This window comes from Syngnathus typhle, linkage group LG8, assembly GCF_033458585.1.
Source record: "Syngnathus typhle isolate RoL2023-S1 ecotype Sweden linkage group LG8, RoL_Styp_1.0, whole genome shotgun sequence".
Lineage (NCBI taxonomy): Eukaryota > Metazoa > Chordata > Actinopteri > Syngnathiformes > Syngnathidae > Syngnathus > Syngnathus typhle.
In genome coordinates, this window is record NC_083745.1 from 2,494,414 (window position 1) to 2,512,716 (window position 18,303).

The 18,303-nt window shown below is 44.4% G+C and overlaps 1 protein-coding gene and 1 long non-coding RNA gene across 6 annotated transcripts in view; one reads left to right on the forward strand and one right to left on the reverse strand.

The window, feature by feature from the left end:
- Nucleotides 1-18,303, reverse strand: part of slc8a1b (solute carrier family 8 member 1b) — an 82,863-nt gene that overhangs the window by 43,909 nt on the left and 20,651 nt on the right. For 3 of the 5 annotated variants that reach the window (XM_061285065.1, XM_061285064.1, XM_061285063.1), the window contains 4 exons: nt 16,999-17,499; nt 11,197-12,084; nt 9,573-9,737; nt 7,199-7,989 (listed from right to left, as the gene is read on the reverse strand). In XM_061285065.1, the coding sequence (XP_061141049.1) occupies nt 7,199-7,989; nt 9,573-9,737; nt 11,197-12,039 (1,799 nt within the window). In that variant the 5' untranslated portion in view covers nt 12,040-12,084; nt 16,999-17,499. Of the gene's footprint in view, nt 1-4,924; nt 5,167-7,198; nt 7,990-9,572; nt 9,738-11,196; nt 12,085-16,998; nt 17,500-18,303 lie in introns of those variants that run through there. The other 2 variants (XM_061285068.1, XM_061285066.1) reach the window with 2 other exon arrangements.
- Nucleotides 6,647-8,205, forward strand: LOC133158137 (uncharacterized). Its single transcript, XR_009715147.1, has 2 exons — nt 6,647-6,767; nt 6,843-8,205. It is a non-coding gene; the product is annotated as an uncharacterized LOC133158137 (long non-coding RNA).

Here is an 18,303-nt window from a genome sequence, read left to right on the forward strand (position 1 = left end):
AGGATTTCCTTCTTGTTTTATTTTTTTGGCGGACTTTAACCCAACTAACACACACACAGTTTTAGCATACGATGACTTTAGCAGTGATGTGCTAATGCTCAGGTCGACGGTGACATTTTAGGGTTTTTGGTCCGAGTCATAGGAAGCTTGGCGCCGGCGGCGGACAGATTGTGTTGTTCTTCAGAGTGTGTGTGTGTGACAGTGTGTGTGTGTGTGTAAGGATTCTGAGTCACCACAATGGCTACTGGTAAATGAGCTACATTCTGTTATGCTGTTATATTGCAAGGTTGGGATGAAACATGCCAAATCATATTTTGACATCAAGATGAATGGAAATGCCATTAATCCATTCCAGTCTTTACAAAAAGATGATTAAAAAATGTAATACATTTTTTATGGAATGTAGTTACAAAATAATCTGCACGAATGTTGTTGTTTTTTGCAGAGGATAAAGAATATGTAAACTGTTATAGTGGCAGTCTACTTGTGTTGCTGCACCCATTGTGTTCAAATCCCCAACATTGAAAGCCTTTAAATGTTGCCACATCGATGCTAATCATTAGCCTGCCAACGGGGGTTTTGTTTTTGGCCACAACTCCTTTAACTTACCGTTTTTTTCCGTGTATAGTGCGCAATATTTTACTAATTTATTGTCCTAAAATCTGGGGTGCGTATTATACATGGGTACAAAGAAAAAAAAATTTAATTTTTTTTTTTTTAAATTTTTTTTTTTTTTTTTTTTTTTTTAAATAAAGTCATGGTACAACAAAACCAACAACAGGACTGACCGACAAAGTCATGGAACAAAAAGACAGGGTGACATTACCAAAGACAGGAACAGAATGACAGTAACACATGCAATGATCCAACGGTGAGCGAGGGGCAGACAGGACTTAAATACAAAACACGTTACATCGATTGAGGTGACACAGGAAGAGCGGGGTGACACGAACAGAAACTATGGCAACCTAGACACATAGCAAAACTGGGGACGAGACATGACAAATCTCCCCCGAAATAAAACTCACCTTTCTTCTTGTTTGTTGTCAATCGCGCATCGCATTCAGCCATCCTGCCCAACACACTTAGTAAAATTCATAATTGACGACACATCGTTTGATGCGATGGTGCAATCCTCGATGGTGTGTTATTGTCAAATATTGTTTGTTTTTTAATCTCCATCGCGGACCGGACGTCATACGGAGGCCGCCATTACAGATACGCAGAACGGTTGCGCAAGACACGTCAGCTATATAAAGAGCGAGAGTTCAGTTCTCCACCTATTAGTTTCAATTCACAGTTTAATTAGCAGTTTCAATCAGCAAATAACAAAATGGGTATTACAGGTAATATTTTATTTCACAACAAATATTATTATTGTTCCTTTCGTCTCTGCTGTTCATTTCAAACACGCTCCATACGACCGCAATGCTCTTGTATCAGACGCTCGCTCGATCACCTGCGAGTTTGCCGTCTGTCACAATGTACCCTACACAAATCCGAAAGATTTGTTGCGGCTCCGAGTCACGACGAGGGGCAAGTTTTGGTTTCCAAGGTTGTTTTTATTCCTCTTCAACGTCTCTCCCATACAGAGCCGCCTCTTCCCCTGCGCACGGAGCGCGGTGGTGCGTTTAGGGGCAGTCGGAGAAATCAACGCCAACAAAAAAAATGACATCCAGCCTAGTTAAGACCATACCAAAGACTTTAAAAATGGGACCCATTGCCTCCCTGCGTGTGTGACGATCTTTGGGACTTAAAAAAAAAAAAAAAAAAAAAAAATTAAAAAAAAAAATTAAAAAAAATTCATAAAAATTGGGTGCGTATTATACATGGGTACAAGCTTTTTTCCAGCATCAGCATGCCATTGTTAGGGGTGCGTACTATACATGGGGGCGCACTATACACGGAAAAAAACGGTAGCTCTCCCTTGGCTCCGCAATTGTTTGTTTTTACCCATAAATAACTCAATGATTTAGTGTTGATTACGTCTCTAACTAGTATGTCGTACATGCACAAGCCACTTTGAGGATCTGAGCTTTAGCGCTATTGCTATCAAATCGCTAAGCCTGGGATTGTACACCCCTGGCGCTCCTGCAGATCAGTTTACACTGCAGTAAGCGTGGGTGTGTTTCTTTGTGTGTGCACGTGTAATTGTGTGTGTGTAAGATCTATAATGCCATTTCCAGTCTTCCCCTCCGATCCACCGCAGTGATGTGGGTCGCCAAGCGGCACAAATCAGCTTCTCCTCTGAGTTATCATCACTCGGTTCATCATCCTTAACCGCTGTACATTCTCATCGACAGGAAAATGTCAGGATCATGTCGCAATCGCTCCGAGAAGCCAGCTCTGCTCTCTAAATGTCAAGTTCATCTTTATAGACGAGTTGGATGCGAATCACCCGATTCTTAAAGGACAGAAACCTTGCTGATTAGTCACAAGTCTTCCATGGATTCTAAGTGACATAAATGAAAAAGGTGCTGACTTAATGAAGAAAAAGACAAGTGTTCCCATTCAACTGTCGTGGCCTAATTTTTCGGGGAGAATTTCCAACCCCTGATTGATGAATTAATAGATTCGACGCCATGTTTTTGCGCAACCGTCATTGGCAATATTCCGTTTGGAGTGCTCATTAGATTGGTGCTCCTGACAAAGAAGGCTGAGCAAAGTGACAAAAAGTGCTTGTCTTACAAAGAGATTGCTCCCTCGTGAATATTCCCCACTTTGCAAAATGCATGTAAATATAGTCAGTCGCAAATGAGCGCAATCTGGAGTGCGCTTTCATCTCACCCAACAATCTGTGCTTTATGTTATGTCGCCGCCAGGAGCACATTTGTACTCGAGTCCATTTCTGGTTCTGTCCTTTTTTGGACAAGCTCCTCTGGTGTCGTACATTGCCCACCAAACTATGCGTGCTGTGCTAACGTGCTGTAAACACACAATGGCTACACAGTGAGGAAGAAAGCCAATGCGCTAACGGCGAGCTAACGTGTATAGCTAACGGCCGGGCGCTATGACTGCAGACTTGGTTCTGTTGAATCTCTCGTTTGAAAGAAGTGGAGCGAGTTGACGCAAAGGACAGAGCTAGAGCTGAAGGAGAAGAAAAGGATCTAATTCGTAAGAACAAGGCGCAGTCGGTGACTCGCTCTCCAACTGGAATGAATCCAAAGGAGAACAAAAGGGAGGAGGTTGAAGAAAAGATGACGTCCTACTAACAGTGAAGCAACATTTAGATTCGGAATTAAGGCCACATAAACACTACTATTAGTTTGAACCCTAACCCCTAATTTCGAGCCCACCCTTAACTTGTTATTATCCAGACCATAATGGAGAAATCCAAGAACTAATATTGGAAAGAAACAAGTAGTCAATATAGGAAGTATCTTGCCCAACACTGCATCGTACTCAGTTTTTTAAAAAAAAACTAGCTCCACAAAATACAATATGGACACAACATTGTGTCACTGAGTGTTTTTCTCTCCTGCACTTGCTCCGCATTCATCCTTTCCTCTGTTTCTCTGCATTGATTACTCTGTGGCACCTCTTCTTTCAACCCATTGATTTCACAGAGGCCCTCCTCGGCGTCAGCGCGGTACAATAAGCAACGTGGAGTACGAGAGAGGCTCAGCCGAGTGTGAAAAGAAAGGCTCACGACTTCTTACTACAATTTGGCCGCACAACGCTACCGCTGTTAGCGCCGTAACCCACGGCAACACGGGACGAATAAGACGGCATGAGGCAGAGTGGGGGGTGGAAAGACACAGAAATGACACAAGATGTGTTTAATATTTGGATTAGTTGGAAAAGAGCACTGAAGAATACCGTTAGCGCTATACTTAGCGCGACACTTTGACAAGATGTGTTTATTGTAAAAAACGGTTGTACCAAAGTCGTAACGGAGTTAGGATAGGGGTGTGAAGTTTAACACATGACATTTACTTCTCACGCCCAGTTGTGTTGAAAGTAATTGCTGCTGATGTCATGGAGTGTCTTGATCGTGGGACGATATTGCCACTGAATGGGTTCTACTGTTATAACTCTGGGGTGCTCATAAAACTGAAACAATGATATTAATAAATAATACATGATAAATAATACAATTATAATTGTAAAATATATTGAGTGAGTTTTGGGGGTTCGTGGGAAAAAAAGTCTCAAATTTTATTTATTATTAATTGCTGATGTCATTTGTTTCATGCAAGCTTGGCCAAATGATAAAATCTCCACGATGGAAATTTCTTGACAACAGATTTTGATTGACTCACCCTGACGTCTCGTACTAGTAACCTGGGATTCCCTAAGTGACGATGATGATGAGCTTGCCAATCCCTTCGCCAACCCAAAACATTTGGCCACCACTGGAGTGCCCCAGTGACCGAAATAAAACAAAGATGGGCTCCCAGCAGCTGCCAGCCAAAAAAATACAAAATAAACACTAGCGCTACGCAATTAGCCTGCACATCGTCATCCATTAAAGCCACTTAGCCCAAACAGGCAACCCGGCCAGGAACTTTCACAAGCTTTTTATGACTTTGTTTAAAGTTGTATAAGGATGCTACCGCTTTAAATTCCTAATTATAATCCAGGGGTGGCCAACCACGTCCTGCCCCAGGATTTCATCTGGAAAATGCAGAAATGTATAATGTGAATTTTAAGGATATATTATATAGATCATTTGGGGTAATTAATCAGGAATGACCTATTAATACATTTTTATGTATCAATTGCATCACTGAGTCAAGAGTGTAGTTGAATGCCGAATAGGAAAGTAGTAATTAGTATTTTTACAGGAAGCTCATCGATGACACATACAAGCGTGCTCGCCTTTTCAGTTCTTATTCAAACAATTTCTCCCAACTGTCTTGTAACTTTGTTTGCATCCCAATTCTACAATTAACAATAAAAAAAACCAATTAAAAATCTTTACCGTCGCTTTAAGATCCTCAAACTGAATACACACATATCCACATCCAGTACATTTACACACGGAGGAACCCAACACTTGTGTAGCTGGTGAACATGCGTCTCAAAAGGCCAATCTGTGCTGCTTAGTGGAGTGTGAAGTCCCAGTGTGCTGTGTGTGTGTGGTGGTTGTGTGTGTTTGTGTAGGAGGGAGCCTCATTTGAATCTGCGCCTCGTTTCTCCTGCCTGTTTATGGAAATTGCATAAATGGCGCGGAGGAATGTGTGTGTGATTGTGTTTAGAGTCAAGAGTATTTTTCAAGATCACAAAGTCCAAAACTAGACAAACAATTCGTGAGTGCTCCATCCGTGAAGCTCTTACAGACGTCATTAACCAACGTTGGCTACATGCGAGGAACAGGCTGCCACTCCTCATCAGTTTGTCTAATTTCAATAAAAAAAGAACCGCTGACCTACTTCTAGTACCAAGCCCATCTGGACCAGGTTTTATAGAAATGGAAGATGAAGTGTGCCGTGAGGTGCTCTTGATAAAGAGCCTCCATCAGGAGATGCCAGGCTTGGTGGAAAAAAGGCTGCAAGCGTGAAGATTACAAATTCATATTAAAAGGTGTCTATTGTCCCTTAGTAACATTTTAAAATGAATCATTTGATGGATGACTGACGCCCCAAAGAACGAAAACGTGATTGACGTATTGTAAATACTCAACTCGTCCTCATTTGGGAGAACGGTAATCCGCTAAAGTGCTTAAGGAAGATATTTTAATTGCCATATAAGGCCTTTGTCGATGCTTTTAACAGACATGCCAATATTGGCCACTTGGGAATAAATAAGGCAGTCGAGAAAAAAAACAACTTTGGCCCACTATATAGACATGTTGCACTATTAATGTATAGCGGTTGTTATTCATGAGCCACCTTGCAGAATAGAATTAAACAAAGCCATATTTTCTACAAGTTAATATCCGCTAACGTGCACGATAGCAATGAACACAACTGCTAGAAATAATCAATGAAGTCAGAAACGTTGATGTAATCGGGGCGGCAGTAGCTCATCTGGAATGACGAGAAACAGTGCAAGCAGGGGTCTTAAACCGATAATCACCGAGCCAACACTCCAATCATGGACCGGTCGAAATACTCGTAGGCGTTGGACATAAACCAGCGAATGGTCACCATGGCGAAAGGTCCATCGGTTCAAAGCTGTGAACTTTATTGCGGTCTAGGAAGAGAGAGACGGGGGGGACCTTTACCGCAATGGCTGATTTACGATACAGGCTCGCCCACCATGCGCCAGTATAGAATCCCCGAATGAGCGGTTGCACAAAAAACAGGTTTCAAGGTTAAAAAAAAAGAAAAGAAAAAAAAAACGGGTTTTTGCTCTCCCGTTTATAAGTTTAAATGTGAGCCTTGGGGTTTGTCCGAGGGTGAAGTAATGCTTTCCGAAAAAATACAATGTAATAATCGCTCCCGAGGGTAGGCGTGAGTAATTCTCCTTGTAATCAGTCAGTTTCAGTTTAAGTGACAATAGCACAATACAAAATGCGTCATGAGCACAATGATTGATGAGCTTGCTTCATCACCTCATGCACAATGAAAACGCGTCAACCTAGGTAACTCGTAACAATTGTTTTTTGTCAGATAAAGAGCATCCGGTGGTAAATAACCGGTTCTTCTTTTTTGGGATGGCTAATGGCTCAAACAAAAAGCCCGACTGTTAATGATTGCCCCTGCAACGCTCCCGTACGACTCATCTGAAAAACGGGCGTTAGCCTTTGGCGTGCGTCAAGTTGACGAGCTTATCGATCGGCAGGGCTGTTCGCAGGGTAATCCTCCCCGTGTGATTTATCGGTAACTGCCTCTGCTTTTAATTCCTCCCTGCTTAAGATTCGAGCAACAAATAACCCAGTTTCCCAACATCTTCAGCCCAGTGCCACGCGGCGGACGGAACCTGCTGAGCGTGCAGAGCGGGAGCGGGATCGATAAGAACCCTAAAACAGATTAAACAGACGGCCGGTGGAATCCAAAGAGCAGTGATGGATGCGAGCCACATACAGTATGGGAGTTGCAAAAAGGTCTTAGGCTTAAAAGTCTTAACCTATGACCCCAGCTCTGCCTTCAGCAGATCAAACCAATGTCCTAATGGAAACCGAAAGACAAAGGTGAGAGGACAGATTGATAGAGATGAAGAAAATAGGTGGAAGAGTTGAGCGAACCATCGTTGTGACCACATCGCACCTCGCTTCTTCATCAACAGCAGACACGATAGTGTGGCTACTCACAAGATCTCGTCGTTCTGGAACTCCAGTACGCCGTGTGCGTCCTCAAAGTCCTCGCCGCCGCCCCGCGCCGTCCCCTCTACCGTCTTGTAGGGCAGCGTGACCACGCCGCGGGCGCCCGACGTCCTCAGCACTTTCACCTCCATGGTGCCCACGCTCTCGCTCACGTGGAACGCGGGCTCCTCGAACGTGAAGATTCCGGCGTGGTCGTCGTCAAAGATGGTGACGGTGGCTGTGGCCGGCAGGCCCAGGCAGGCCACCGAGTCCACGTGGTTAGCCGACTCGTCCTCCGTGGGCTCCTCGCCTTCTGTCGTCAGGACTTTTACGTTGGACAGGTGGATAAGGAAGTTCTCGTCCTCCTCGAAGATGTCGTCATCGATGATTCCCACGCGGATCTCTTTGACCGTCTCGCCAGGTTTGAACACCACCACGCCCTCGGTGAACTCATAGTCCGAGCCGGCGTTGGCTGTGCCGTCCTCGGTCCGGTACTCCACGGAAATGGTCTTGGCCAGGTTGCCGCCGCGCCGCATGACGTTCACTGCGACCGTGCCGCAGTTCTCCAGGCACTGGTAGGTGGCGGGTTCGAAGAACACCTTGGAAATCGGGTCATTGTCGCCGGCATCGGAACACATTTCGTGCATGCTGACGGCCTTGCGCGCCTGGTCGGCGGCGTGTTTCTTCAGGATGTTGCCCGCGCCCGTCATGAGCCGGGTGGCCTGGCAGCGATAGAAAGCCCGACTCTTTTGCTGCTGGCTCAGAACCTGGTAATTGGCCAGTTCTATTAGCTGCTCCACCTGGATACAACACACACAAAGGTGTAATATGAGAGTCAACACTGGGACGATGTATTTATTCAGCAAAATTCTGGAGGACTTTCTCAGCGACATATATTTCATGAAGGCTGATCACAAAAGACGTACTTGTTTAATTTCACACTTGATTGGTGAGCAGGCACTGCAGAGACCCAGCCATTTGTATACAAGCTATTAAAAAGTCAATTGTTCACAATATGCAGCCTGTAAAATGCGCCAGAAGATACGTTGAGCTCTCTAAAGCATTCTAGCGTGGCTTGGAAAGTTCACAAAAGGCTGTTCTGCAGAAAGATAAGATCATTCCGATTCTTCCCTTGCCGCCGTCTGCCGTATTCCCCTTTGGCATGTCAAGTCAGATCATAAAAGTATAGCAAAGGTATTATGTCAGCAGATAGGATCTAAAGCAATGCTGGAGAGCTTAAATCATGCTGTGAAGACGACCTCACAAATGCACCCGTACTGGAAACAAGACTATCTTGGGACGTAAGAGAGTGAGGAAGATGCTACTATAAAGCAGAGGAGGTGAAACCTGGAAATAATACTTTGGACGCTCAGCTAAGAAAGCCGTGTAATGCCTCACAAAGCCTTGCATGATCTGTTTTAGGGCCTTGTTAAATCTGTGAGTGCGCCTAATGTCGGAATTCATCAGCACGGCTTACCGTTTGCGCGTTGGTATAAGTTGATTGCAAGTCTTATTCAGGCTAACAAGGATGGAAACTGTTTGGCTGCACGCTTATCGGCTTCCATTTTGTGAAGAGGATTCTAACTCTGAAACTTCTCAGAACTCTAATGCAAACTGCTCAACCAATGTCTGGTTATCAAAGCCAAAAGGTAAGCAAAGCTTGCTGTGTTAGCATTGATTAGCATTAGCTAACACTGTTACCAGTGTCTCCACAATCACTACAAGAAGACAGTTTGACAAGTGGAGTTGAAAACTGTAAGCGCAAAATACACAAAGATATTTTAACAAGAGTACCGTATTTTCTGGACTATAAGGCGCACCTAAAAACCTAAAATGTTCTCAAAAGCTTATAGTCCAGTGCGTCTTATATATGGACCAAATTCTTAAATTTAAACTGGCCCGAAGCATTGTGTGATGAATTCAATCGTAAGTGGCTCGCTGAAGACCATGAATCATGAATCAAAAAGACAATGGATCATTATTTTGTGATTATATTTTGTGATATATATTTTGTTGCGTCTGAAGTTGAAATAAAAAAGATAAAATGGAGAATGATTTGATTTGGATTAGAAATCTGACAAGATGCATTAATGGTGCGCCTTATAGTCCGGTGCGCCTTATATAAGGACAAAGTGTTAAAATGGCCCATTCATTGAAGGTGCGCCTTATAATCCGGTGCGCCTTATAGTCCGGAAAATACGGTACTTCGATAAAAAGCTAACCGATGGTGTTTCTCCTGCAAATAATGGCTCATGCTTTTTGGTGTCTGCCCTCGTTCAATCAGAACAAAGAGCCTTGTCAGGACCTAGTCAAACCAGTTCATCAATTATTGTCGGCGTGACGTAGACACACAAGAAACAGCCTCGGGACAAAGAAAACTCACCTCTTTGTCTGGATGCTTCTGTTTGAGCTCCTTGAGAATCTTGGCCATGTCTCTACGGGTTTCCTCCTCGTCCAGGTCTTTCTCGTCGATATCCAAACCCAGCGGGCCGTCCAGGAAGTCGACTCCGTGAGAGTTGAGCATCTTGCCGTCCATCTCGATGTCCACCTTGAGGTGTTAGGGAAGCCAACTTTAAAAAAAATTGTGCTCGAGGGACACATTTGATTTTTAAAAGTGAAAGTTTCAATGTAGAAAGTCAATAAAGTAAACAAAGTGAATAACAGTTTTGGATGATGTAATGCAGATACAAATTCAGCTCACTTGAAAAGTGGATGCGTGTTTGACACGCTACAATCCAAAAACCAGCGCCACTAGTTTTCGTGCAAGTGGCTGCCAACAAATAATTTCATCAGGCAGAAACAAGTCCATCATCTGATTTTTATTTCATTTTGCAGCCGTCAGGGCTCTCGAGGTTGTACAGGCTTGATTGAAAATGACTTCCTTTTTCTACTTGAGGCAAATTGGCAATTTAACACTGTAGGAATTTGCATATCGTCACCCTCCGAGGCTGCGGTTTGCTTTCTCGTCCTCGTCTGTCTGTACTACGACACTCCATATTTGGAGCGCTAAGCTCAAAGAAATGCCACGGGTCTTTTGAATGAAGACGAGATTGGAGATTGTTTGGAAGGAAACTGAATCTGAACTTTTCCTAAAAGAAATCCCCCCATTTTCAAAGCACTAAAGGATTGCGTTCACTGGCAAGATTCCCATCAAAAGAGTATTTGCTGACAAACACAGACATTTTTAAGTACCGTAATTTCCGGACTATAAGTCGCGTTTAGGTGGGGGGGGGGGGTGACTTATACTCAGGAGCGACTTATATACATATATATGGGGTTTTTTTCACTTTTTTGGGCATTTTATGGCTGGTGCGACTTATACTCCGGTGCGATTTATAGTCCAAAAATTACGGTAAGTTCCTTTTTCACTCTCTTAATAGTCAGCTTTTTTCTTCCTTCTGGAATAGGGGATGATGACCTGGCAATTACCTCTCTTAAGATTCTATTTTAATGGTAAACAGTGGTACCTTCCTTTTACACCACCTTAAAAGTCAAAACATTTTTAGGGGGGGGGGGGGGGGGTTCAAATCTCATCCCAGGGTTGGTTTTCAAGTCTTGGATGTTCAGTAACGGTTTTGCGAAAAGAGTTTCAAATACATCGCGAGCTAGCCAAAACATTTTAGCATCGGTACCAAATGCAACGATGGAGCCCGTTTACATGACCGGTCCTTGACGAGTTCTGATTTTATGTTTGGAATGGGAAATTTTGGGACTCAACTCCAACACTCAGTCCTCCGGACATGGCGAACGTGAAAGTGCCTTTTATGCTTTTACTTTTGTTTACAGTTTCCAATGTGTCACGTCATTTTTAATGGAACCAAGTGAGTTGAAATGAGACACCTGTGACAATCACTGATAGCAAAGACGACCAAAACGAAAGGTTGCCTGGCGACGACAAAGACGAAACTGTCCGGTAAAATAAAACAGCGCTAGACTTCTAAAGATAAGCCTCTGAAGTCTAAATGTGTAAGAGAAGCTTTGAAGATGATGGCGAGCTCAAACTATACCTTAGAAGGAAGCGGCCGGTCGCCTTCGGTCTCGATGATCATGCCGCGCTGCTTGCCCGTCCTGTAGCGCTTATACACGTACTTGTAGAAAAGCAGACGTCGGTCGGCCACCCAGGCAAACACCACGCAGATTGGGAAGAAGAAGAAGGTAAGCAGGGCTTCCCACACCTGCACTACGCCGGGCGAAATGACCGACAGGATCAGGTAGAGCCAGATGTAGGCAAAGATGCTCCAGGAAGCGGTGACAAAGAACACCCGCAGGTGCTTGACCTTCCTGGTCTCGCCGTCAGGCACCACCCAAACGCAAATACCGATGATGACGAACATGTTGAATGCGGCCGAGCCCACGATGGTGGAGGGACCCAAGGTGCCGGCGTCAAAGCCGTGGCCCACCACCTCTATAACAGACAGCAGGATCTCCGGAGCCGAGGAGCCCAGGGCCATTAGGGTGAGGTTGGACACGGTCTCGTTCCAGATGCGCACCGTGGTGGTGCTGGTCTCTCCGTTGGGTTTCTTGATGGTGATCTCCTTCTCCTGTGAGGTGATCACCTCGATGGACGCCATGAAGCGATCGGCGACGATGGACACGCCCAGGAACATGTAAACCAGAGCTACAAAGTACACAGTCGCCCGGGCTACTTTGTCGCCAAATGACGGGTTCATGGGTTCCCACACGGGCAGCATGACGCCGGGCGTGCACTCTTCTGGTTTGCTGCACTCCGTTTTATTAGTGGACACCGCCGACACTGAGCTGCCTAAGCTGGGCTCAGGGGGCGCACCGGCCAGCAAAGGCTGAAGCCTGACGAGCAGAACAAGGGCGATGACTGACAGCTTCGGGGCCATGTTGACGTCTGAATCGGAGACGCGAGGTGACGATCGATGAGGAACCTTTAAGAAAAGGACACAGGAGGAGAAGAAGACTTGGTTAATGCTTCAAGTGCTTCCTTCTGACTTTTAATTGGCTATAGTACTACTTGTTGCTTTAAGAAATCAATGCTGTGAAATATAGCCTAGCTTAGATTGCCTCTGCAAAATTAATGCAGTGGTTCATTGGGAAGCAGAAGTTCAAACATCAAAAGGCATCTTTCAGATGTTTGCGTTGCTTAAAGGGCGGGAAGTTCAAACGACTTGAAGATAAACTTGAATTTCCATCATTCGATAATATGCTTGTTATCCCTACTCGGCCCACGCCGAAATCTGCGGGCCGACTGTCCCCGCGTTCACCGATAACGGTCTCCGGCTGACTTGTGGTAAAAAGGTTTGCCGAGTAAATGAGGTTACAGCGTAAACACGTTTGGCCAGCGGTGATGCTGGGCTCTAAATTGTGTTTTCAATCTGGCTGGCAAGATAACAAACCTCGCCGTACAAGTCAGGAATTTACAAGCGCTAAGCAAACATTCAGTGTTTATGTCAGTTGATGGATCGACGGTAACACGTGGCACAGGTGTCTCTACCTGTTTTTAACTGACAATTTCCAGGATACCATTGTGCTTTGGTCTCATAGATCACATTGGGTGTTGAAATAACGATGTATTAAACAGACGAGTGACAGTATATCACTTTAGGACTCGGCCCCTGACTGAACAATGTGGTCATTTTCTCGCCTAATAATCGTGTTTAAAGCTCAGCGGTGCGCCACTGACGCAGACGGTTGGAGGGGGGAAAAAAAAGAATTGTCTCAAGTGAAGAAAAGGGATGAAAGATCCCAAGATGGCTGAATTATTTATCATCTCAAATGCCACGCAAAGATCGGCGCGACGGCACGAGACGAGGAGCTGCTGGCTGGATCAAGATGAGGTAAGTTTGGCCTAAGGGAGCTCATGGGATTTACGCTTCACGTACGCATCATATCTGAAAAAACCTGAGATTAATGCATGTAGGATATTATTAATGTAAGGAACATCAAGGCGGCTTTTGTGTTATCTTGGGATGGAAAATGACTGACACGTGAGTTAGGATTATTTGCACGGTGAAAACATTGTGCATTTACGCATCGATTACTAAGATGCTGAGAGACTATCGATAATTACGTGGCTGCAAATAAAGCAGAAAAGTGTTGATGCGCTTATCGATATTCGGTTGGTTGTTTTCTCGCGCGCTAAGCGCTAATTGTACAGCAAACAAACAAAGTTCTCCGTGCCGGGCTTTGTTATTAATCGCTTCCTTTATCTGCGCAAATTAGCTAGTTTTGTCGAGCTATAATTCCACATCATTTTATACGATTTGTGGTTAACTGATGGAGCTAAAAGGTTTGCTTGATCAAAGGATAATGGTTTGAGTAGTTTTTCGAAACCTTTTTTCCCTCATAGGACAAAGAAAAATCTAAGGTCAAATAAAGTCAAATCTTTCTAAAATCTCGTTTTTTATTCTTGAGACAGTGACCTCATTGAGCCAATCAACAAGGCCCAGCCAGAGACGATTAATCAACAATCGTAACGATCATTGAATCTATTATTATACTCATCCCCAATTCAATTACAAAACCTTCATGTTGAGCCAATGCATCTCCCTCATCCATGATCACGCCGCGTCTCGTTTATTTCCTGCGCACAATAACTAGCGCGGTATCGAGCGCCAAGCAGAGCAAGGTGTTTATACACCCCCCCCCTCCCCGAACTGGAACTCATCAGAGGGAAAATACCGTAATTACAGCGAACTGTGATCATCCGTTGTCACATTACTCTGTAACTATGGCAATCAAACAATAACCAAAAGGTTTATTAATTTTATAGCTGCTGTTCTAACCAAGTCTGTACTTTGTCTCCGCCGCTTATAATGGAAAGAAATGGCAAGTGTTGATTGATTTTTATGCCCAGATGATTGTAAAAGTCCAGCAGACTCTTCTATTTGTCATACTTAAAATTCAATCAATAGACCGTGTTTACAATTTCTTGACAAATTAAACACTGCGTATACTCAGAGCGTAATCCCGTTTTACAATGGGTGAAATAGAACTTTTGTTATTTTAGGGGGGTAAAGTACAGGAAGTGGAACTGCCTCAAGCTCTACACACATTTTGATTACTCAGTAAACAAACAGTGCAGCTCAGCTTCTGGCTAGCAAGCAACATAGCTAGCGATATACTTTTGAAAGGACATTAAATCTTCAGTGTTTATTTCCATTTTAAGCATCATTAAATTATCATCTAAAAGGCATCCAAGATGAGTTTTAACAGAGAACAAAAGTAAATAAATGACGAGCTTTTAATCGATAGGCAAAGGGAATCAAAGTGTGCATTAGCAGGTAGCAGTATCAAGTACGCGTGCGGCTAACACTGGAGAGCTTTGACCCGCTGAATGCTGGCAGCTCCATTGATTTCTAATTGAAATATCACATTCCATAATATCCCCTCGCGAGCCGACATGAAAATATGCTGGGCTCGTGTTCAAAACGGAGCTAACTCGGCGGGGAAAATAAAATAAATCGAGCTCATGCGGAAAAGAGCCAAAACGTAGCTTTGACGCAACGGCATCAAAATTAGCCACGATGTCAAAACCTAACAGTTGAGATTAAAAGTAAACGAGGAGAGCATAATGAAATTAAAATAAATAAGAAACATCATTTAAAAAAAATAAAATAAATAAAGAGTAATGGTGCGTATCATGAAATCGAAGTTGACCTTGAGCTCTGCTTTTATGTCCCATCCAGAGATGACAGCAGTGGGGTATTTCATTTTGGAAGTCCAATGGGGGCACCCGAGGTGTCTCATTTCATGACAAGAACATTTGTCAGCTCGCTGTTTGGGCTTTACACACGCCTGCGGTTCCATCCATCATTAATCATCTTTTCTTTTATAGCCGCCGCTTCCGAAAACGATCACAGAATGGTCAGCAACTAGGAGGGTAAACACGTGCTAAAAATAGTATCCACACATCAATGTAACCATTAATCGGTTCAAGGTCCGGTCAGAGCCGCACAGGTTGTTCTGTAATGCCGTCGACATAACTTTTTGGCCTTTCCCCCGATTGGATGTCCTAAGTCATTGTGACAAACTATGAGATGGAGGACTCTGAAATAATGGATTCATTAAGAACCTGCCCCGAAAATGGTTTCAAGACGCACATTGTTGCTTTCGCCAATCATCAATCAATTTGAGTCACAGATTGCAAGAATGCTAATTCCATCAACACGCCATACATTAACCAGGCTGTTGCGCTCGCCTGCTCATTCCTGAGCTCGTTTGGATCGGTCCATTAGCAGCTAACATGTACGCGTGGTGTACAGTTTATCGAGAAGCAACGAGATGGGGGTGGGAACATTTGGTATACACATGATGAATAAAAAATGCATGTTGTCGTATTACAAAAAACAGATGAAACAAGAACGTGAAGTGAAATATGAATATTCAGATTAATGAGAATGTGCATGCATCATCTGTAAGCTACATCATACTCCCCATGGGCTGAAGTACGCCATTGTTCATTCCAACAAGGATTGTCTAAGAAGATTACAATGCACGCATAAAAAATATATATATGTATATAAGTCGCTCCTGATTACAAGTTGCCCCCCCCCACCCAAACTATGAAAAAAAAAACGTGACTTATAGTCCGAAAATTACGGTAAAAGCTTTTTGCCCAAACCCTATCTACTGGTTCTAATGGGGCACAGCTACACTTGCCCCAGCTACTTGTTGCTAGGCAGAGTTTATGGGGCTGACTCATACCTGTCCCGTGGGCCACTGACAAATGGCCGCATCCAGCAATTAAAACTCTTTGAATATATTTTCCAAACTTTCCTTTCAAAAATCATCTTCCGGACTATACTGAGTCCAACATGACTCGCTTAGCCGCCATTTTTAACCACGAGATCACACCGCCGCCACTGATCGGTGATGATGAACGACCAATGGATTGAATTGCCTCATCGATTGAAGCTACACGGGGTACTAGTACCGTACTCCTCCTGCGGGATGGATAGATAGTACCTGTCAGCACATATCACATCTTAAAAAATATCTTCAGAAAAGATGTATATCATTTGTTTTCCCGCCTTACTCAGTTCTCCATGAACACCTCCAATCCCTGACCTTTTTCCGTGTTTACCGTAAACAGCGGGTTTACACTTTTATGCACTGGCGGATCAGCATCTCACGCTATCTTTATGATCATTTCAGCTTCAACGCCAACCATTAGACAATATGACTGGGGGGACATGAGGGGGGGGGGCATAATGTGACAACCTAACACGTCACTGGCATCATGAAAGCATTTACATGGAAGACCGTGCAGTCTGGATTTAACAATGATTAAATTCTATAGGCGTGACACCCCCCCCCCCCCCCCCTCTCTCTCTCACTTTTTGGGGTTAAATCTGCTCTGCAATCTAATTCCACAGACAGCCATCAAGCTGGAGGTGCAGTCAGGCAGGAAAATGCTTGGAAAGCCTTCCAGTGATGGACCGCATCGTAGTAGTAGGCGTGTGATAGCGTTTTTTTTCCCGAAAGAGTAAACTCATCGGAGTATTTGCAAGAAATCCCTCAAATGTGATTGGGTGCATCAGTGGTCCATTCACATTTAGCGGGGGGTCCAATTTGGAGCGCAACTTGCCACGGTAAAAGTCTAATTAAAAAGGGAGGGAATGGCGCAAGGACGTGCTCGGCGTGCGTAATTGTCACTCGTGCACAAAAGAAGAGGGAGAAAAGCCGGAGCCTGGAGCGCATTGAATGAAGGCTGAATGGGGGGGCGTCGGTATACCGCCGGCTGCGCGCTCGGATGAGCCAACCGGGGGAACGGAGAGCTCATCCAGGTGTTCCAATTCACTTTGGCCCAAAAACAGTACGGTGAGGGTAAAAGTTCCTACCTTCCTCGCCGAGCTGTGATCCGAGCGGAGGTGAGCCGAGTGGAGGTGAGCCGAGTGGAGCTTCTCTTATAACCACCGAGACGGCGGACGGGGCCCCCGAGCGAAGGCACACACAAGTCTGAGGAGGAGGAGGCGGAGGAGGAGGAGGGGGTGGTGGTGGTGGTGTTAGTAGTGGAGGGGAGGCAAACCGGTCCGAATTCCCATGCACACGGGCACTTTTTTCTTCTTCTTCCTGCAGCTTCCTGGTGTGTTTGTTTGTTTATCTGTTGTTGGTGGCGAGAGTGCGGTCGGCGTGTTTCCATGGAGCGCCTCCGGAGCGACCTGAATGACCGCGGCGGAGCTTCATCAGCAGAGCCCGCATGTGTGCTTGGGTTGGGACCGGAGTGGAGAGAGAGAGAGAGAGAGAGAGAGAGAGAGAGGCTCGTCTTCCTCATTCTTCCTCTTCCACTTACCCCCACCCTCTCTCGCTCTCTCTTTCGCTCTCTCTCTGCGTAAAGAGATCTGCGGGGAGAGAAAGGGGGGGGGGACAAGTGAGCACTCCTTTTTCCTTCACACGCCTTTTTTTTTTCCTTTCTTTCTCCTCATCGTCTTGATAACAGCTGGGGTTACGTGCGCCAGCATGACGATAGTGACAGAGCATGCAATCTTAATTGCACCATCGGAATGCTTTTTGGCATTTTATGCAAAGTGTTAATCATGTGGCAAAAACTAAAAGAACACGTGGGTAGGGGTAAAGGTCAGTAAAAACGGCTTTTTTTTTTTTTGTGAGAATAACAGGAGGATGCTTTTGCACAGGTGTAAAAAAAAAGATGCAATGTGCATGCTAGGCCAGTAGTTGGCGATGTGACCAATTCTTTGTTGTTAATAAAAGTAGTCAATTAGGCTAATTCACAATAATCAATCTTAAGTAAATGTGCATGACAAAACGAGATTTTTTTTTTTAAAACAAAAAGAATCAACATATTGGTGGCAACGGCATTTTAATATTTGTGGAAAAAAAGGAAAACGTAATTTGATTTTTTTTTTTAGAAACAATAATGTATTATGTCCAATAATGTTTCTTCTATAAGTGCACCTGGAAAAAAAAAAAATGGAGGATTACAGCCAGTAGAGTCTACAAAATCGCATGAGTGATCACATGACATGTCCACCACATTGCCGTGCCAACGCATGGCATGCCACTCTTCCTCTCTTTCGCGTCCTCTCTTTTTCACCTGCAGCCACTACTGTCTTATTGGGGGCAGCTGAAAATAAAGGAGCTATTTCAGGGAAAGGGAGGGGAGGGACGCAAGGCCGGGCCAAAAA